The sequence below is a fragment of the Candoia aspera genome, chromosome 1 (genome assembly GCF_035149785.1).
Source record: "Candoia aspera isolate rCanAsp1 chromosome 1, rCanAsp1.hap2, whole genome shotgun sequence".
NCBI classification, from domain to species: Eukaryota; Metazoa; Chordata; class Lepidosauria; order Squamata; family Boidae; genus Candoia; species Candoia aspera.
The window spans coordinates 3,962,168-3,983,699 of NC_086153.1; the positions used below are offsets into that span (position 1 = coordinate 3,962,168).

The window sequence follows — 21,532 nt, forward strand, 5'->3', positions numbered from 1 at the left end:
TTTTCCCCCAGAGGAAATGTGCTTGATTGCTACTGTTCTGGCTGTTTTTAGTTTGGACTGCCCACCTTGTTTTCTGTTTCTTCAGCTGTTCTAACTGCTGATGTGTGTTTTGTACGCCGCCCAGAGGCTACTGGAGTGGGCGGCCATAGCACATTTAATGAATAATCGTAATAAAAAGGTTTCTGTGCTTAGGAATGTTCAGAGGTCATGAGTCAAACGGGTAAGGAAGTGTTCAGAAGAAAATGGGAACCCATTTGAACATTGAATGAAACTCAAATAATAAACGGTGTTTGGGGCCTGACTTTTGGCACGCCCTGTGTATGTACGTGTGGTACCAGGTTCAGCAGCAGTATTTGCGAGAAAGGTCTGGTGATCTTGGTAGACCACCGATTAAGGATGAGCCAGCACTGTGCTACGGCTGCCAAAAAAGCAAATGCAGTATAGAGGCATAATGTCACGATCATGGGAAGAGAGAGTACTGATTTGTGCTGCGCTGGTCAGACTACACCTAGAATACTGTGTCTAATTTTGGTCACCACCATGCAGAAAGGATGTTGAGAAAGTGGAAAGGGGGCAGAGAAGAGTAACAAAGGTAGTAAGGGGCTTGGAGGCTAAATCCTACAAACAGCAGTTAAAGGAACTTGGTGTGTTTAGATTAAGAAGAGAAGGTTAAGGGGAGACATGATAGCATTCTTTCAGTACAGGTAGTCCTCGTTGAGCGACCACAATTGGGATAAACAACTTGGTCATTAAACAAAGTGGTCGCTAAGCGAAGCTGCAACTGTGCTTACGATCGTACTTCAGCTTTCCTTTGCTTTACAGGCCTGTGAAGGTTGTAAATGTGAGGATTGGTTGTAAAGTTACTTCATCGCCCTTACAACTTCGAATGGTCACTAAATAAGGCAGTTGCTAAATGAGAACTACCTATACATGAAGGGATGTCAGACACCTAAAGATTCTGGGTGGCGAACAATCATGACATCCATTAAAACTAAGTACAAACACAATACAAAAATAAATATATATAGCAGCCAAGAAAAAGTATAACCATAGATGTCAGTATAACCAGGAAATGGGGCACTTAATATATTCCAAGGCTCGGGCACATAACCAGGTCTTCAGGGCCTTACGAAAGGCCAGCAGGGTCGGGGCCATCCTACTCTCTGAAGGGAGAGAGTTCCAGAGAGCAAGGTCTATGGCAGAGAAGGCACACTCCTAGTCCCTGCCAGCCAATGTTCCTTGGCTGACAGGACCCGTAGCATGCCCAGCCTGCCAGACAAAATTGTATCCATATCTTGTGGGTTTGTGTTTTTTTCTTTTTATGGAATGTTGCTACGAACAGCCCAGGATTAGCAGGTATCAGATAGATGACCATATACATTTTATAAACAAATTGCTATCTGCATCTAGTAGCATGGGCTAGTGGGGAAGGTGCTGAACCATGAGTAGGGAGATGCCGATTCTGGTCCCCTTCAGCTACAGAAGCTCCCTGACCCCCAATCCTTCTCTCTGCCCAGTCTACCTCACAAGGTTGTCGGATATGGACTACAGAGACCCAAGTTCTAGTCTCTTCAGCTTCGGAAGTTCATTTGGGGAGTCTAGGACAGTCGCTCAAATCCTGAATCAATATGGGATAGTGGGGAAGAGGCTGGACTAGGAGTGGGGAGACCCAGGTTCTGGTCTGCTTTTTAGTCATGAAGACGTCTTAGGGGGCTTTGGGCCAGTCCCTCCCTTTCAGCCCAAGAGCCGGGGTGGTGCAGGGGTGAAGGTGCTGGACTGAGTGGGAAGACCTGGGTTCTAGTCCACCCTCAGCCATAGGAGCTCCTTGGGTACACTGGCACAGTCCCAGAGCCAGCGAGTGTAGTATGTACTAGGAATGGGGATGCCCATTGGAGCTCTATTTTTTATCCTTATTTTTTGTTTATAGGTTAGATTTTTTTCCTTTAATTGTTGTAAGCTGTCCAAAATCATTGAGAGTCAGAGTCAGGAGGTGTACAAGTTTAATAAATTATTGTTATTGTTAGTATAGGTAAAGGGTTAATAAAATATTCCTCCAATCGAGCCCAGCTCCTACTGGCCTATATGGGTGCCTAGCTGGGCATAAGAAATAGGATCATTATTGCTTATTTGCTACTTGCTGTGATATAGTCCTGGGAATTGAATCTGATGCATGAAACAGACGTAATAATATATGCTATATAACTGCACGAAAGTAACATTATACAGAACTCAGAAAAAATAGTTGTTGTTGTTGCTGTTCTTCAGTGGTTGTGTCCGACTCTTTGTGACCTCATGGACCATAGCACACCAGGCCTTCCTGTCCTCCGCTCCCTCCTGGAGTTTACTCAGATTCATGTTCATTGCATCGGTGATGCTGTCTAACCATCTCATCCTCTGCCTCCCCCTTCTCCAGTCTTTCCCAGCATCAGGGCCTTTTCCAGTGAGTCCTCTCTTCGCATTAGGTGGCCAAAGTATTTGCACTTCAGCTTCAGTATCTCTCCTTCCAATGAGCAGTCAGGGTTGATTTTCTGTAGGACTGACTGATTTGACCTCCTTGCAGTCCAAGGGACTCTCAAGAGTCTTCTCCAGCACCACAGTTCGAAAGCCTCAGTTCTTCGGCGCCCAGCCTTCCTTACGGTCCAACTCTCACAGCTACACATCACTACTGGGAAACCCATAGCTGTGATTATACAGACCTTTGAAGGCAAGGTGACGTCTCTGCTTTTTAATATGCTTTCTAGGTTTGCCAAAGCTTTCCTCCCAAGGAGCAGGCGCCTTTTAATTTCATGGCTGCAGTCACCGTCTGTGGTGATCTTGGAGCCCAAGAAAATAAAATTGGTCACTGCTTCCATTTCTTCCCCTTCTATTTGCCAGGAAGTGATGGGGCCAGATGCCATGATCTTAGTTTTTTTAACATTGAGTTTCAAGCCAGCTTTTGCACTCTCCTTTTTCACCCTCATCAAGAGGCTCTTTAGTTCCTCTTCACTTTCTGCCATTAGGGTGATATCATCCGCATATCTAAGGTTATTGATATTTCTTCCGGCAATCTTAATTCCGGCTTGTGATTCATCCAGCCCTGCATTTCTCATGATGTACTCTGTATATACGTTAAATAAGCAGGGTGACAATATACAGCCCTGTCATACTCCTTTCCCAATTTTGAACCAGTCGGTAGTTCCATGTCCGGTTCTAACTGTTGCTTTCTGACCCTCATACAGGTTTCTCAGGAGACAGGTAAGGTGGTCCGGTACTCCCATCTCTTTAAGAATTTGCCACAGTTTGTTGTGATCCACACAATCAAGGGCTTTAGCGTAGTCAATGAAGCAGAAGTAAATGTTTTTCTGGACGTCTCTTGCTTTCTCCGTGATCTCGTGAATGTTGGCAATTTGATCTCTAGTTCCTCTGTCTCTTCGAAACCCAGCTTGTACTTCTGGTAGTTCTCGGTTCATATATTGCTGAAGGCTAGCCTATTCAACTTGTACGCAGAACACATCATGCGACATGCTGGGCTGGATGAATCCAAGGCTGGAGTTAAGATCGCTGGAAGAAACATTAACAATCTCAGATATGCAGATGATACCACTGTGATGGCTGAAAGCGAAGAGGAGCTGAGGAGCCTTATGATGAAGGTGAAAGAAGAAAGTGCAAAAGCTGGCCTGCAGCTAAACCTCAAAGAAACCAAGATTATGGCAACCAGCTTGATGGACAACTGGCAAATAGAGGGAGAAAACGTAGAAGCAGTGAAAGACTTTGTATTCCTAGGTGCAAAGATTACTGCAGATGCTGACTGCAGTCAGGAAATCAGAAGACGCTTAATCCTTGGGAGAAGAGCAATGACCAATCTCGATCAAATAGTCAAGAGCAGAGACATCACTCTGACAACAAAGGTCCGCATAGTCAAAGCAATGGTGTTCCCCGTAGTAACGTATGGCTGCGAGAGCTGGACCATAAGGAAGGCTGAGAGAAGGAAGATCGATGCTTTTGAACTGTGGTGCTGGAGGAAAATTCTGAGAGTGCCTTGGACTGCCAGAAGATCAAACCAGTCCATCCTCCAGGAAATAAAGCCAGACTGCTCACTTGAGGGAACGATATTAAAGGCAAAACTGAAATACTTTGGCCACATAATGAGAAGACAGGACACCCTGGAGAAGATGCTGATGCTAGGGAGAGTGGAGGGCAAAAGGAAGAGGGGCCGACCAAGGGCAAGGTGGACAGATGATATTCTAGAGGGGATGGACTCGTCCCTGGGGGAGCTGGGGGTGGTGATGACCGACAGGAAACTTTTCTGATCTATGAAGTCACGAAGAGTCAGAAGCAACTGAACAAATAAACAACAACAAAGCTTGTAGGATTTTGAGCATAACCTTGCTAGCATGTAAAATGAGCACAATTGTGCGGTAGTTTGAACATTTTTTGGCATTGCCCTTCTTTGGAATTGGAATGTAAACTGACCTTTTCCACTGTTGAGTTTTCCAAATTTGTTGGCATATTGAGCGCAGCACTTTAACAGCATCATCCTTTAGGATTTTACTGTCCATGGGGTTTTAAGAGTAAGTAGTCATAAACGAAAGAAATAAAGTTAAGAGGTAAGGAAAGGAAACATATATATATATATAGAGAGAGAGAGTGAGAGGCTGTGTGCACTTCAAAAACACCGTGGGGCGTCTCTTGGCTATCTATTAAAACAGACTGGCTTTTTTCCTGGCATCTACAAGAATCAGAATTAAGATGCCACTGTTGAAGGAGTTAACTCCTAATGTGAGTTCTAGAGCAGATGCAAAAAATCACATGTCACTTTCTGCATTTTTATGGCATTTTATAAACTACTCTGCGGTACATTTATTAATTTCTAAGGTGACAAAAAAAAATTGGTGACTAACTGCTTTTCAGCAGACAAGTGTAGGAAGGAATGTGCTGTTATCCTCGTAATTGGTATTTGTAACCACAAGGTGGTGCTGTCTTACCACACCAGTTTTAATCTCCACTTTATTTTTTTAAACAGGTGAGTTTGAAGAAGCATTAATAAAAAGGATTTTTAGATATATCAAAACCCTAACAAAATATAATGCTGATTAATTTTATGAAAGTTTCATACTTTTTCCTTCATTAGCAATGTTTATTCATACTCTGTCCTGCTCCTCTACAATTTTATGCCAATATATAAAAAAGTAGAGTTATAAAAAACTGGTTGAAATACTTCTGACAGTAAGATGAGCAATTAAAAAGCAAGTGCCCAGCAGCATCAACAGCAAAAAACAACCCCCCCCCAAAAAAACCTTGTTAAAAGTTTCAGATACTAGAACATTCTGTTTAGGGATTCCCTAAAGAGGGATACCTTTTTAACTGGCTATTTTAGCTTATCCAGTAACAGGAGAAGATGCCAATATCAAATAATATGAGTTAACAAGCTGTGTCTCTTTTTAATAATCATATTAATGTGTATCCTGTGTTTTGATTTTTCAGAGATTGGCATTTCTAAAGAGGATGCCCTAGAAATTTTAAAGGTGATCAGACGGGGACGGCAGAGTGATGGAGCAAAGCCTTCTGAGGAACCGGAAACCTCTAGGAAATATACAGCTCTGGAACTTTTGGAAAAGGAGCAGACTCAAGGTTTCATCATCACCTTTTGCTCTGCACTGGATGACATCCTCGGTGGGGGTGTGCAGCTAACCAAAATTACCGAGATCTGCGGAGTGCCAGGTGTCGGGAAAACACAACTGTGGTAAACACACACACCACCAAAGCTCAGATTTCTGTATCTGCCCTTCATTTACCATTCTCTGAAAAATCTTGGTGACTTCATCAGCTGTTCAAATGGATGCCATCAACTCTTGATGAACAGTGTTTGGTCTCATTTCCCAGTGTTTGGCATCCAGAAGGCCCTCCCCAAAATAGATTGAGTGGCTGGAGGCGGGGAAAGGACTTCCTCTCTCTGAGGAGATGTAGAGCTACTGCCAGCCAGACCAGATAACCGGGAAAGAGTCAAAACTGGCTAGATAGCAAAAATCTGGCCTTAAAAGACAGCAGCTGCTTATACTCGTTGCTTACTGGCATTTCTGTCAGGGAGCTACTGCAGACTGAAAAATCCCTGGATTAGCTTTTGATCCTGAATTTACTGGCTGGCTTTCAGCAAATTCATTTCAGCTACTTTATGCCACTTTAATGTAGGTTGTAATACTGGCATCTGTCCTCAAAAGTTGTAAGAATTCCTATTACTGACATAATGGCTGGATTTCCACACTTTGTTGAACCTGTGGTTTCTTTTGGCTTTAGCTTTGGCTTGGCTTAGCATAATCTGTGAACCAAGCCATCATATTTAAAGAACTTGAGTTGAATACATAGAGCCTATTGCCACCAGGATAGTTTAAGACTTAGAAAATGACAGCAGGAGCTGCACTTCCAGGCAGAGGTTTCCCTTCCTGCTCATCGAATCAAATATGGTACAATCATGATCAGCTGGGGTCCTTTCCCATTCTGAGAGAAGGCAGATACAAAATCAGGAGTTTTGGAGCTCTGCCTTTTTACCATTACTGCATTGCCACTTTCTCCTTTCAATGGATCTGTATTTTCTTTAGCTTTCCTTTAGTTCCGTCACGTCCGAATAACTTTTTGTTGTTGTTATTTCTGGTATCTTGAAAGTCTCAACTCACTCTGTGCTCTACCTTTTCTGACAGATCCTACAGTTTCTGGAGACAATCTTGTATTCTTCTTTACGTTCCCCTCCTTCCATTTCCTATATTTGCCCCTTTTTCTCTTCGGCATTTTGGATATTTCTGCGCATGCCCACACTGACCTCTTTAGATTTCTCTCATGTTTATTTCTTGTGGGGATTGTTTGTGATTGCACTTTCAGTATTTCATTTTGTAGAATTTCCTATCCTTCCTGTACAATTTTCTCTGTTAGGATTTCAGGCCATTGGATCTGATTTATCTTTCCTGAGAGTTCATCAAAACCTGCTTTTCTGAAATCCAGTAGGCAAATTGGCTCTTCCCAGCTTCTCCTCCTCTGGATACCACTAATTCAAGGACAATATGCTCGCTTTCCCAAGGTACCTGTCACTTTCACTTCTCCAAATAATTAATGGTGAGAATTAGGTCCAGGAAAGCAGGTCCCCTTGTTCTTCTTCTTTTTTTTTTTTGTACCTTCTGAGAAATGAAGTCAGCAAGACAGAACAAGAATTTGTTGGACCTCTGACTCTTGGCAGATTCCCAGCAGGTGTCAGGATAATTGAAATTCTCCATTATCAATATTGCATGCCTCTTTCAAAGACTGGTCATCTAATGCAGAAAGATCAATGGCTATTAGCCTTGATGGCAGCGTGACAGCCACTGAAATCCATCTGCTGGGAGACTAGTGGGCTTCCTTGTGCAGTTGGTTGGCCACTCTGAGAACAGTTTGCTGGACTAGATGGGCACTGATTATGTTCTTACGACCTCATCTATATTTTTTGCCTGTTCGGATGGTCAGTAATAAACTCCCATAGTGATATCCCTTTTGTTTCTCTCTCTGTATTCTTAGCCACGTATTTCATACAGGATTTCCACGCTCTGATTCCTGAATTTCTGAACAAGTATATTTCTTCTTTACGTTGAATGCAACGCCCCCGCCCTTTCTGTTAAGTTTGTTCAACTGAATAAATGGTTGCCTTCCACTGCTGTCTGACAATCATAAGTATCATCCCACCAAGTTTCAGCAATGCCCACCTCAACATATTTGTCTTCCTGATTTTTTTTTAAATCCATCCAGTTGTGTCCGATTCTCAGAGACTGCCTGGACAAGCCCCTGCAGTTTTCTTGGCAAGGTTTTTCAGAAGGGGTTTGCCATTGCCTGCTTCCTGGGGCTGAGAGAGAGGGGCTGGCCCAAGGTCACCTGGCTGGCCTGGGGCCTTAACCACGACATCAAACTGGCGCTCTCTTCCTGATTTAGGACCTCCCTATTTATCTCCTGTACTCTGTGCACTGGCGTAAAAACTTCAGAGGTTTTGAATTCTACCTACTGATGCCCTGCAAAATTCCCCATCCTGGCTCCTGCTCCTCCGCTCTCTTCTGTTTTCTTGGCCCCAGTCCTTGGCTGCGTATTAGTGCGAGTCCCGTCTCTCCCCAGGAGCCCTTCGTAAAGGTAGGACAGGTAACGGTCATGGAGTCCAAACTCTTCTAATAACCCTAATAAACAGGCTCTCGAATGCAAGAGTGAAGTTGTAGAACAGCTTCTCAAGGAAAGGGTCTGACCTAATTCTGTAATGATGCTTTTGTAAAAATGCTGTTCCGTTTTTTCCCATTATGTAACTACTTTGTGAGTCCTGAGTCCATGAGATAGAAAGGTGGCGCATAAATGGTTGCAATAAACAGTACGCAGCATCCTCTCCACTGGCTTTGTTTGGCTTTGTTGCTAAAATGCTTTTAACAACTTTGCTGAGGTCTGACTCTGACACTTGATACATTCAAAGACACATTTAGCCTATGGAGCTGTGGCTTGCAGGATTCCGTTGGGAGTCACAATAAACTGGAAGCTTCTGTCTTGATGTGCTCAGACAAATCCAACACGCTTTTAAAGTAGCATTTCCTTCTGGCTTCTCTCTCCCTTTCTGTGGGGAAAGCAGCAGAGCCATCCATCTGAAGCCACTACTCAGAGCAGCATTTTTCTGAGTTTTACCCTCCATCTTTCCATGAGTAGATCTCCAAAGCCACCTCGTGACATCTGGGAGGGAGGAGGCCCAAAAAATCATCCTTCCTCCAGATGATTCTACTGCTTGTCCCGGTAAAATATGGCCGAAGCATTTCCCCGCCTTCCTCACCTGTGCAGAAGCAGAGGGGAGTTGGAAGCTGTCACTTTCATTTTTATGGAACTGACACAGTCTGGTTAATCTTAACCAGGGTTTGTGTCACATTTCACACTACAGTCTTGTTTCATGAAATTGTCGTTTAGGATCACTCTCAGTTTAAGATTCAGATGTAAGGCTAAATTGATGGATTGAAACAGAAGGAAAAACTTCTGTTATAGCTGGGCCAGAATGAGAGAGGGAGGTGTTGAAATCAGAATGAGGCTTGTTCCCATCACAATAAACCATGGCTTATTATGTATCTGAACCCTGCCATTATAAATATATGGATTGCATAAAATGCTGAATAATAAGGTGCTGCACTGCTTTGGAAATAATGCAGAAAATGTGGCACCTGTCTGCAATTCCTTAAAGCAGGGGACAGCTGCAGAAGCTCAGGGAAGCCACTCCTACACACTCTGGAACACCTTTTCTGAATTATTTCCAAAGCTCTGCACGGCCTTACCGAGTCGGAGTATTTTGCAAGATGAAGCTGCTCTGGGAAGAAAGAAAACCAAGCAGATTACCTGAGATGCGCTGCGCTCTTACTGATTTGCCAAATAACAGGGTTCATATCAAGCCGTAAAATGGATGGAGTGGCTTTGCCTTGGTTTGTGGCACGTTAAACCGGTTCCCGTTAAACGAACCGTGTGTCTATGAATCATGCGTATGCTTTGGGGGACTTCGTTGTGTTGGTCCTACTGCTCACAATCCATAGTCGCTGCCCCAGGCTTGTTTGTATGTCCTGACATTGAGACCTTACTGCCATTTATGGGATTTCCAAAGAAACAGCCTTAATTTTTATGGAGAGCCAGTCTGGTGCAGTGGTTAAAGGCACCTAGCTAAAAACTGGGTCACTGAGTTCTAGTCCTGCCTTAGGCGTGAAGCCGGGCTGGATGACTCTGGGCTGCTCACCCAGCTGCAGGAAGAAGGAAAGGGCAAACCACCTCCAGAAAATGTTGCCAAGGGAAAACTGCAGGGACTTACCTAGGCAGTCACCAGGAGTCAAGTCTGCCTCCTGCCTCCCCCTCCCCCTCCCCCTCCAGACCACGGATCCTAAGAGTTCCCCACCACGGAACTTGCAGTGGCGACGCTTCACGTCCCGTATACCCTTTGCAGAAGAAGCGTTGATTTCTCTGGAGTTAGGCGATGCTTGATTGATGGATCGTGTGCTATCGAGTTGGTGTCAACTCTCAGTGATCTCATAAATAGGTTTTTTCCCATGACGGTCTGTCCCTGACCTGGTCCTTCAGCTCTTCGAACAGTGCACTCGTTGCCCCTGGGACTGAGTCCCTCCCCCTTGCCGCTGGTCGTCCTCTTCGCCTCTTTCCTTCCACCCTTCCCAGCATTAGAGCCTTCTCCAGAGAGCATTACGGGTCTTCGCATCAAGTGTCTGAAGCAGGATCATTTGAGCCTGGCCACTTGTGCCTTGAGTGAGAGCTCTGGGTGGATTTGTTCGATGATCCACTCGATTGTTTTCTTGGCTGTCCGTGGTCTTCCCAGGAGCCTCTTCCAACACTAAAATTCAAAAGCATCAATATTCTTCCTGTCCTGCTTCAAAGTCCAGCTCTCGCTTCCATAGACGCTCACGTAGACGGTACCATGGCTTACGCAATTCTGACCTTCGTAGGTATGAACACGTCATGGCATCTGAATGTCTTTTCCAAGGCCTTCATGGCTGCTGTACCGAGTTCTAGTCTGCAGCGTATTTCTTGCCTGATGGTCCCTTTACTGTTGATGGTTGCTCCTAAAAGGCAGACGCTGTCCACCGCCCCTATACCTTCTTCGTCAGTTCTCGGGCTGGTTGTTGCACCTGCTGTCATTAAGTTGGTCGTCTGATGTTTAATCTCAGTCTCATTTTTTCATTGTGCTCTTTAGCTTTTATTACAAGAGCTTGCAGATCCTTTGTATTTTCAGCTGTCCGAGTAGTTAAGCAATGAGCTGATTTTCAATAACTTTGCTGGCATTTTATTGCCCTTCTGCTGCTGTCCCTCTTTCTTCTCAGCATGCAACTGGTGGTGGATGTTCAGATTCCAGAATGCTTTGGTGGACTTGCTGGAGAAGCCGTATTCATCGATACCGAGGGGAGCTTTATGGTGGACCGAGTGGTGGAAATAGCAGAAGCCTGCATTCATCACTGTCGGCTTATTGCTGAAATGCACCCAGAAGAAGGTTAGCGACCAAACTGTATTTGCCCTAATGCAAAGTGTGGTTTCTCCCTGGCAACTTATTCAAACGGTTCAGTTTATTCTATTACAGTCGTAGATCAGTTCAATATTTATTCAAATGTAGGAAGCGACTGTATACTGTACTGGCTCAGGCTGCTTTGTTCGACCAGAATCAGACAGCAGTGCTGAACCAGTGCGCGTTCCCAAATTTGGAATAAGAGAAGGGCCATTGGGTGCCTAAGCCTAGAAGTTTCTTGTGCCCATCCAAAGCATATAAGATGATGAAGGCACATAAAGGAAAAGGCCCAGAGGCAGGTTCTCCTTGTTCCAAACAAATAAAACCTTGACAAATGTCTGGTAGAGTGAATTGATGGTGGTGGACTTAATACTTGAATCAGATGTGTATCCAAGCTGTGCTGTTAACTCTCTAGCATTTTACATTAGCTCTGGATTCTTTGCTGGATTTTGTGAAAACTGCTTGGAGATTGCTGCATTTCAAGGCTTGCTTTTTAAGTACCATTTTGGAAGGGTAGATTCTTAATGTTGGTCAAAAGAATAAAGACACAGATCTAATATCAGAAAGCTGATGGGAACGCTTCAGTAACCCAGGATACCTCTGACCTTAGGCAGCAGTCCTTGAGAAACAGAATTACATAGACTGATTTCATCTCGTAGACGGAATTCGTTAGAGGTTTATCAGCAGTTTGCATGGATTGAACAAAAACACAAACTCCTTGTTGCATTATACAATCTATCTACCATTCACTGCTTGAAAATGTATTTGACAAACTTCTGATAGAAAGTCTATGCAAGATGTCAGTAAAGAAAATTTGGGAACTGCACTGGGGGTTTTGTCAGGCAGGGATGGGTGTAGATATTTACATTAATATCTTTATTAATAACAGTAATCCTTTTACTGTTCTATTCCCAACACCTTCCTCTGCAATAATAGCTGTGATAGTCTCACAAGGCATTATTATTATTATTATTATTATTATTTATATATCATTTATATATATCATATACAATCATTTTATTGTAGTCCAATACATTATATATGATATCATATAATTATATGATTTATTATTAAGACTAACACAGTACCTCTCTGGAAGGAACTGATTTTTCCCCAGACCTTGCTCTGTTAACTGCCTCTGTCTCTCAAGCTAGGAAGGGAGGGATGAGGAATAAACAATAAGTTCAACATAGATTTTTATGGGCTTTTCTTCCCTTTTTTCTTCAGATCATCAAATAGCCCTGGAGACTTTCTCTCTTGAAAATATTCTTTCACATATCTATTACTTCCGTTGCCATGACTATATGGAGTTGCTGGCACAGATTTACCTCCTCCCAGATTTCCTCTCTGGACACTCAAAGGTAAAGACCAAAACAGGTGCACCTCCCAGAAGGGGAAGAGACTATGTTAGGAGTACAGTAGTGCATAAAAGTTGTGCATCTTCTTTTCCCATCTTCAGATTTACAGTATATACTCTTTTTTTCTCATTTTAAAATCTGGTTTCCTTTCCAGTATTCTATAGAATTTGTAAGAATATTCAGGTAGTCCTCACTTAACGATGGTAATTGGACCAGAATTTTCATCGCTAAGCGATGTGGCTGTAACGCATGACGTCACATGACTGCATCACCGAGCAATGACAATCCCAGCAGTCCCCAGTTGCTGTCATTAAGTGAGGACCTCACATGATTGCAATTTCTGACTTCCTGCCGGCTTCCCCGTTGACTTTGCTTGTGGGTAGCCAGCAGGGGAAGTCACAAATCGCAGTCGTGACCGCAGAGGCATTGCGACTGCTGGAACTTCAAGGACCGCTCCTAAGAACCGCTTGTTCAGCGCTATGGTAAGTCCGAACAGCCGTTTAGTGAATGGTTGTTAAGCAAGGACTACCTGTATGTTACAGTTCCCTCCGGCAGGATGTTCCTGAAAAGGAATCCTTACTTTGGTACAGAGCTCATAGGAGAGATTCCCCCATCAGCCCTTGTGGTCCAGATGGAGAAACATTTGTTCTCTTGGAAACCGCAGGCGCTTCTGTTGGTCTGTGGGGGAAGAAGTAAGAAATTGTCCGCTAAAGTCAGGGAGGGGGAGAAGGAGAGCGCTAAGGTTCTTCTTCAGCCTCTTTGAAATTTGCAGGAGGAAAGGTTTTCCAAACAACAGCCTGGCACAGAAGTAACGTTTACTCTGAGGATCCCTGATTAGATAGTGACTGCACTGAGTTTCACACACGGGGGATAAAGGGGAGGATGCCAAGCAAAAACAACCCTTAGAAGGTAGCAAGAATTGCTACTAGTTGTAGGAGGTGGAGCTAGGCTGTATATTTCCAGAGGGTTTCTGGGAGAGGAGGTTTGAGGCTTCCATCCTTTTGCCCTCAGCTCAACCATGCCACTACAATGAGGTGGGGCAGAAATAAAAATAATAACATTATTTTCCCTTGACTAAAAGCTTCTGGATGCTTTGGATTCTGCTAGTTATATGGCTGTCAGGGTTCCGTTTCCTAAAAGCTGGACATAGTTATTTAGTAGCATGAATAATATGGGTGTGGTGCACACGGTCATCTCGGGTCTTCGTTGGGTCCTTGTAGTTCCCAGGAACTTTCTGCTGGAGCAAGTCATGGAACAGCAGTTTTTCTAGGTTGGGAAAACCATCTGTCAGGTAGTCCTCGACTGATGACCACACTGGGACTGGAATTTCCACCGCTAAGCAATGCGACAGTTAGGCAAAACGTCACGTGACCGCACCGCTTAGCGACCACAATCCTGGCAGTCCTGCCATCGTTAAATGGATGCTGAAGTCGTTAGGTGAGGTAACATTCAAGTCAGTGGAGAAGCCTGCAGGGAGTTGCAAGCTCCAGGCACTGCCGGGGGTGGGGAGGGAGCGTGGGGGTGCATGGGAGGGTCAGTGAGGGTGCACAGGGGTGCGGTGCAGGTTGGGTGCACAAGGGCCTCGGAAGCACTTGGATTTTCAGACTCTCCGCTCCGGGCCTGAAAATCCTGCTTGGATTTCGCCATGGAGCTTGTTCAGCCAGCCCCCAGGGACAAGAGGGAGCACTGGGAAGAAGGGGGAAAAAAGGCTGCTTTCAGCTTTTTTTCCATTCTTCCTAGCGCGAAGCCAGCTCATGAGCATATCACAGATCTCCGTGGCTCTTCCCATTATGCTAAGGAAGTCCCTATCTGCTTTACCCCAGTGTCGAGTTGAGTGTTAATTCAATTTAACACTGAGTTAGCATTTAGAGGAACATCCAACAAGGCTGATTTCTAGAGTTGAAATAAAGTTGAAGCCAGGCCCCACCCACCTACCCAGGAGCTCCAAAGAGGGTGGGCCGGCTTTGCGCTGTGAAGAAGCGGGGGGGGCAGGGGGACACAGCTGCTTTTGGCTTTTTTTCCCTTCTTCACAGCATGAAGCCAGCCCCACAGGGCCCAGCAGCTAGGCCGGGCACGCCTCGCCTGCAGCAGGAGCAAGAAGCTGGCAGGGAAGGTCAGCTGGGGCAACGGCGCAGTGTGGCCAGGGGCCAAAAGGGCATAGATGGGGGGCAGATAGGCGGGTGGGGGGAGTTGCAGTGCCCCTGAGGTGGTAAGTGCAGGCAGGCTGCCGAGCACCTGAATTTTGATCACGTGACCGTGGGGGCACTGCAACAGCCATGGGTTGTAAGTCCCTTTGCTCAGCACCATTATAACTTTGAGCGAATGGCCATAAATCCTGGACTACCTGTATATTACATGGAAGTATTCTTTGTCCTTTTCTCTCACTTTTCTAAAAGCAAATAAGCCTGGAACATGTTCAGTTATCAGGCAGAACAGCAGTTATAAACAAATAGGCCTGTCCTTGGGTTATCAAACCAGTTGATTAACGGAACATAACTCAGGTTGAAATGTGTTAAGTCTACAAGGGGTGCTTCTTTGGGTAACTGTAAAACTTTCTGGATCCTGGGAAAAATGTGCCCAGAGCTTGTATGGAATTTTCATACATTTATTTGCATAGGAAATTCTTGTAGAAGGCAGGTGTGTGTGCACATACCACCGGCTGCCAAGTGCCCCGTGATCACACGATTGCCGTTTGCAGCCTTTGCTGCCAGCTTCCCCAGAAAGTTGTGGGGAAGCTGGCAGGGAAGATCTCAAGTCACTGGGGTAAGTCCCCCACACACACACCCCCGGACACCTCCCCAGTCCCTCTGTGCTTGTGCTGCCTTGGCCAGTCATGCACCCTCCCTGACTCGCGTAGCACGCACACCCTCCCCACCCGTGCAGCGCCTCACACCATCCCTCCACGACCTGCACAGCACCTCTTGGGTACCCCCGTGTGCCCTCCCTGACCCGTGCAGTGCCTCTCACGCGCCCCCACGCACCTATTAGAATTTTATTCCTTACCAAGTTCGTGTCTGAGCTGGGTCAAAGAAAGAGGCAGTTGCCTGAAGTTAAGTTCTTTATTCTTCACCCAAGAGCGAAAGTGATGACAGCAAGCTGCTGGGTGGGCGGCTGCACAGGCTTACAGCACAATATATACTGTACATCCCATTCAGCCCCTCCTTTAGAACACCGCCCCTCGCCCAGTCACCCACTCCCCACCCCTCCCCACCCCCCGCTTAGCATCGTTCCATATTAGGGACTTCCTTCCACCCTTGCTAGGGCGCCTTGACCATTAACTAAACAATGCCTCTCCTCAGAAGAAGCTATCCTTGGAATATACACCTTATCTAGTGTCTATGGGTACTGTCTCCTATCTGTCAAGGTTAATGAAAAGAGCCTCTAAGCTTACAACTTGAAGAAAAGAATGGGACAGGATTCAAAAACCCTTAATGAAAGTCTAAATGTTTCAATATAAAAATACACACACGCACACAGACACACACACATATATATATTCTGTATGTACGTATGTATGTATATATATGGATATATATATGGATAGTAAATATGAAATATACTGCTATATATGTAAAATCTTCTATCACACCCACCCTGACCCACGCGACACCTCTCATGCACCCCCCACACCCTCCTTGACCTACGCTGCGCCTCTCACACGCCCCCTTGCTTCCTCACCCACCTGGCAGCAGCCACTCACCCACCTGTTGGCCTGGGACTTGCAGCTTCCTGCTGGCTTCCCCACTGACTTTGGTTGTGGGAAGCCGGCAGGAAGTTTCCTCACCTAACAAGTGTGGGATTCAGTTAGCAACGGCAACCGGGAAGGCAGGGATTGCCATCACTAAGCGATGCGGTTGCACTTTATGACCACATCACTTAGTGATGGAAATTCTGGTGCCAATTGCCACCGTAAGTTGAGGACTACCTGTATGGGGATTTATATGTCACTAGTGTTATCCTGAGAATCTTGGCTTTCAGTTTTAAGAAACAAAGGTTTTAGTGTGTCATTACAGAGATAATCTTTTCAATATATAACCAGGCCTTATAAAAACAAAGCTTTAAAACAAAGAGAACTATGATACTATTTAGCATAGTACCTCTTTTTTAACTGCTGCTTTCTGCCATCATAGTCGAATCAGGGAATGGAACCTCAATACCCTGAGGACTGAGGGGTCACTATAAACTCCTCAGTACTTCAGGTATTTAGTCAGAACTAAAAACTGGGTGAGAGCAGCTGGGATAAAAGAAGCTTTCCTCTATAATCAGTACTATAACTATGTTTTTTTTCCCCATGCAAACTGAGAATTTTCTGATGCAAATCACCCTATTCGCATCAAGGTTTTTTTTTCCAAGGAAAATTTTCCAATTCAAAATTATCTGGAAAACCCATGTCAGTATCTCCTATGGGCCAAGACCTGACCTCTTCACCATTTCCAGGTCATTCTAATAGTTAAGCGCAATAGCAGTCAGAATATCTGAGGACTGTGGGAGGCTTGTTAAGATGTTACTGTCCTTGTTTTTCTTAACATCTGATGGTGCGAAAACTGCAGCCATTTCCTGTGAGATTCATCCTTGTTTTATAGCTTGAAATTCCATAAACAGAATAACAACTCAAATGAGGCATAGGGTTAATCCTTTTCAGGTTAATCTATGGTTAATTTCCCTCAACCGCAATGTGTGAAGTAGCCGGTTCATTAATAATGAGGGATCCCTTGGAAAAAAAGCCTTTTATTTACAGGTATCCCATAGGCTTTTCTGATACAGATTCCTGTGGAAATGAAGCTCGCTCTGTTTTATGTCCGATCATTAGGTACAGTTGATTGTGATTGATGGAATTGCCTTTCCTTTCCGCCATGACTTTGAAGATCTTTCGCTGCGAACAAGACTTTTGAATGGCCTGGCTCAACAGTTGATTTGTATTGCAAATGACCACACATTAGCGGTAAGTTTGAGGAAGAAAGGAAATATGTGGCTAAGTCAGCAAATGGTATATCTTCGTGACACTCAAAGTAATGACTAAACATTGGACAGAAAATTTGATACGTTAACTCTGTGATGTATCTTTTGACATTATGTTGTGTAAACCTATCACTTGTGGGTGGTAAACCATGGTTTATGGCTTAATATATTGCCTAACTCAGTTATTTATTCAACAGGGCGTGATTAAACAAATTGTAGCTTAACACAGTACGTGAATCCAGCTATTCCTCTGTTCTTACCAGCACTCATATGCTTTTTAAGCGGGATAAGAATTTCCTGCCTTTTGATGGGCATCGTATTGTTATCTGTCTGTCAATATCAGGACCACCAGCTTGTGAAGAGAAAAGGGGTCTTGCTGAGAAAGACAACGTGGAAGAAATTCCGTACTAAACTGCCTTGCAGATTTTTTGTTGTTGCATCCTTTGACCTCTACATGGAGGTGTTGCAGACATAGCTGTCTTCATGCCAACGGATGGCATGCTTGAGCTACAGCTATTTATAGATGGGCTTTTTTCAGCTTAACCACTTTGGAAAGGATTGTTCCAGAATGAAGCTTATGCAGGTTCTGGAATGGTACTTATCTATTTCCTGTTTCCAGGTAACATCGTTCCTCCTTAAGCTGCAAGTCTGTATGCACACTGGGATTTCTTTTTTCTTGCTGTGCTGCTAAAAATAAGTCTTATCCATGTGTTTTTACTCGGATAGTGTTAAAAGAGAACACAGAACAGCCCTAATGGATCAGTCTGTGAGTCTAAAACCTTACTTCCCAAGCTGGTTAAACAAGATACCAGTGGGAAGCCTCATGTAGTGCATTACAGCAGTAACCCCCAGCTAGGAATGTTCAGCGCACTCTTTTCTAATCCATCTGCACTGGATGCTGACATCAGATTCTTTAGTTAATGTGCTGTATGAACAAACCTTCTTAGTTCTTGTTTTGAATCACTGACTCAGGTAGGCCAACTTGGGGGCTTGATGGGCACATTTTGTATTGTTAAGGTATCTCACAGTGGCTGTCTTGTTTGGTACAAGGAGGGATATCTGCCTGCTAAATTGTTGCCATGCTGAGCATGTCGAGATTCACATGATAAAATGTCTCAGAAAGAAAACCCGTGGGGTTGTTCCCGACCACCTCCTTTAACCCCTAGAATTCTCTCCACCACTCCAGCTTTCTTTTGCTTTTTTCGTCGGCAAGAGGAACAGGGGCAGCCATCGACCATTTCCATTTTCTAAGAATACCATTCTTGAATGGAAAGGTGATGCTGGGAACTGGCATTTTCCTTTTCCTTTCAGTTATTTAATTAAAAACCTGGGGAAATACTTAAAGTTGGGTGCGGAAGAGAACATGTGAAGGCGAAGTGTTAAAGGCTGTCTATATGTCTGTTATAACATAATGAAATCTGATTCTTATCTTATGCTCCAGGAAGGTTGTATATATCTGATTTTCTTTTTTCCCTGGCCAGAAAATGGATTATTATGCTTAATATTATACAAATGAAACACGCAAGCTGTATTTCATTGTTATGTCATGGCTGGTTCCGAGCTTTGATTTTAATATTCCCCCGTCCTGACCTATACAATATAGCTGGATTCACACATGGTGCTAAGCTGTAGCTTGTTTAACTAGAGTTTGTTGATATATACACCACGTCTGGACCATTTTTTGTTGTTATACAACCGCATGCTGTATTTGTACTGTTTTTTTATACAATGTCTTCATTGTACTGCGTACCACTCAGCTTGTCTAGGAGAAGTATGTACAATCATCATCATCATTATTATTTGTGGAAGCAGCAATACCATATGCACTTTGGGGAAGTTGTGGCTCTCCCAAAGTTGGTGGAGTCCAATTCGACAAACCTCAGCAGCATGGCCAATAATCAGAGACAGTGGGGGCTAGCCTAACCCAGTGTTTCTCAACCTTGACAACTTTAAGATGGGTGGACTTCCACTCCCAGAATTCTGGGAGTGGAAGTCCACACATTTTAAAGTTGCCATGGTTGAGAAACACTGGTCTAACCACTTCTATATAAAAGTAACTATGATCTAAGCTAAAAATGCAGAAATCAAGACCTCCCTCACATCCTCCGGGGGCGGGGGGAACAGCTTTTTCCATCGGTGTTAACTTATTTGATGTGGATTCCTCCCTCCTGTTACGATTTTTTCAGGTAGTGTTGACCAATCATATGACTACACGCTTTGAACAAAGTCATTCCTCTTTGGTACCTGCCTTAGGTAAGCATTTCTACTTCCTGTTACAGGAGGGTGTTTTTTTCACCCTCTCCCTACATTTCACTTTCTCTGTCACGAACAAAAAGTACAATGATGGTCAATCTTGTTTTCCAAAGAATTCTCTCTGAAGGTGTATTCATACAGAGAATATTTTATATATGGACTATGAGTTCTATGGTTATAACTCTGTTTTGCACAGCCTTAGCTGAGATTGCATCGACTGCCTGTAGTCTGTGAAAGCTGATGTAATACCTTGGTTAGTTTTAAGGTGTCACAAGACTCTTAGCTGTTTTTGTAGCCAGGGACAAAGATTTCTGGAAATTGATGTCATCATAGGAACTGTAGAAAACCAATTTTAACCATGGAGCTCCTAGCTTATATGCGGCATTCTTGATATGAAGGCATCCCTGGAAATACTGAAGGGGCTTCTTAGGAAGACCAAATGGGCTGGTGTGAGAGATCTTTAAGAAACAAGCAAATACCCCACCCCACCCCACCCAAAAAATGATAGGGAGGAATGACCATTTAGCTCAGCCTTTTTCTATCTTCTTCAGATGTTGATAAATTACAACTTTCATGTTCTTTGGGCAGCTTAGTCAATACTCAGGGTGTATGAGAATTGTAGCCACTGATGGAAAAGACTTACCTGGTGTCGTAGGTGGAGGAATCTGTACTTCAGCGAGGGGCCCCTTTTATCCATGAGTGCGGTTGCAAGACCAGTCCCGGCTTCTCTAGGTGATAATGCTTGCGCAGCAGTTGGTAGGAAAACCCTCTTGCTTGGGATTTGGGAGAGCTCTTGCTATCAAATGGAAGGTGATGGATTGGTTGGCAGGCAGACAGGCCTGGTCTTAAGCAGCTCTCTGTATTCTTAACGTAGACCTTGTGGGCAAATATACAGAACATCCCCTTCTTTCAGCACGAGCATCTTAACGCTCAGGCGCCGTTTAAAATGTTTCACTGTAAAGCGAAATAATAAAATGCAAGAGCTTTCAAGCGAGAATTGCTTTTAATTGAATAAGTATTTAGAAAGAGTTGTTACCACGTTCATCATCTGGTTTGCTCATTTTTTTCTTCCCTCTCCCATATTCATCATCAAGATGGGTTTGGAGGTATACCTCCCCAGGCAATTTGGAGCTCTTTCACCATATAACAATATCAGAAATCCCAAATTCTGTGTGAAGAGTCAATTGGACAGTTGAGCGGGTATCTTTGAATTTCAGTGTGTATGGACTGGGCTGAGCAATAATTTGGTCTGTTCGTTTTGGCGTCGCTTGTCGTGTAAAGCCAGCCCTTGCAGTTGGTAAACCATTATTTAGGCTTGGCTTGCTGTGTGAGACCAAACTGTTGAGGCTTTTTGAACAAGCCATAGCAATTGTCATCCTCAGCAATTGCTCAAGGTCATTATATCACCCAAGGTAGGAGTAACGAGGGAACACTGTTTTGCTGCTGCTGCCTGATGGCTCAGCTGGGCAGCAGAGAAGGTCTGCTGGCCACAGAAAGAACAGCTAAGGGACTTTGGTTGTCCATATCTGGATTACATGATTTCAGTTAGATGCACTCTGGGTTAAGATACTAAAAGTAATAAAATATGAAGACTTTTCCATGCTGAATTGAGATCTCCTGAATCAAAATTTGGAGTTGGGAGTTGGGGAAGCCAAACAGGGCACAAACTAAAAGATTGACAGAAACATTTTTTTCACTGCGTCCTGCCAAGCAAATCACTTTTTATTTTTGAGTAAAGTGTCCTTTGAGGTGACCTTGAGTTCTGGGGGGCTTCCTGAACACATCCATTTAATTTTCTTGACAGCAGTATGGGTGGTTTGCTATTGCTTTACTCCAGGATGGTTTGGTTTGGTTTAGCTTTTAGCCTGTGATTTCCTGATGATCTCCCATCCCGGTTCTAACCAGGTCCAACACTGCTTAGCCTTCTGAGAATAGCCAGTACTGCAGCAGAACCTCAGTT

At 44.1% G+C, this 21,532-nt stretch overlaps 1 protein-coding gene across 4 annotated transcripts in view; it reads left to right on the forward strand.

Annotated features, from left to right (window-relative positions):
- RAD51C (RAD51 paralog C) overlaps window positions 1-21,532 on the forward strand; it is a 51,887-nt gene that overhangs the window by 4,029 nt on the left and 26,326 nt on the right. For 3 of the 4 annotated variants that reach the window (XR_010067387.1, XM_063296206.1, XM_063296193.1), the window contains exons 2-6: window positions 5,464-5,722; window positions 10,824-10,990; window positions 12,230-12,363; window positions 17,171-17,302; window positions 19,506-19,572. Coding sequence is in view for 3 of the 4 variants with exons in the window: in XM_063296206.1 (XP_063152276.1) it covers window positions 5,464-5,722; window positions 10,824-10,990; window positions 12,230-12,363; window positions 17,171-17,302; window positions 19,506-19,572 (759 nt within the window). In the remaining variant the exon portion in view is untranslated. The remainder of the gene's footprint in view (window positions 1-5,463; window positions 5,723-10,823; window positions 10,991-12,229; window positions 12,364-17,170; window positions 17,303-19,505; window positions 19,573-21,532) is intronic. The other variant, XM_063296215.1, reaches the window with a different exon arrangement.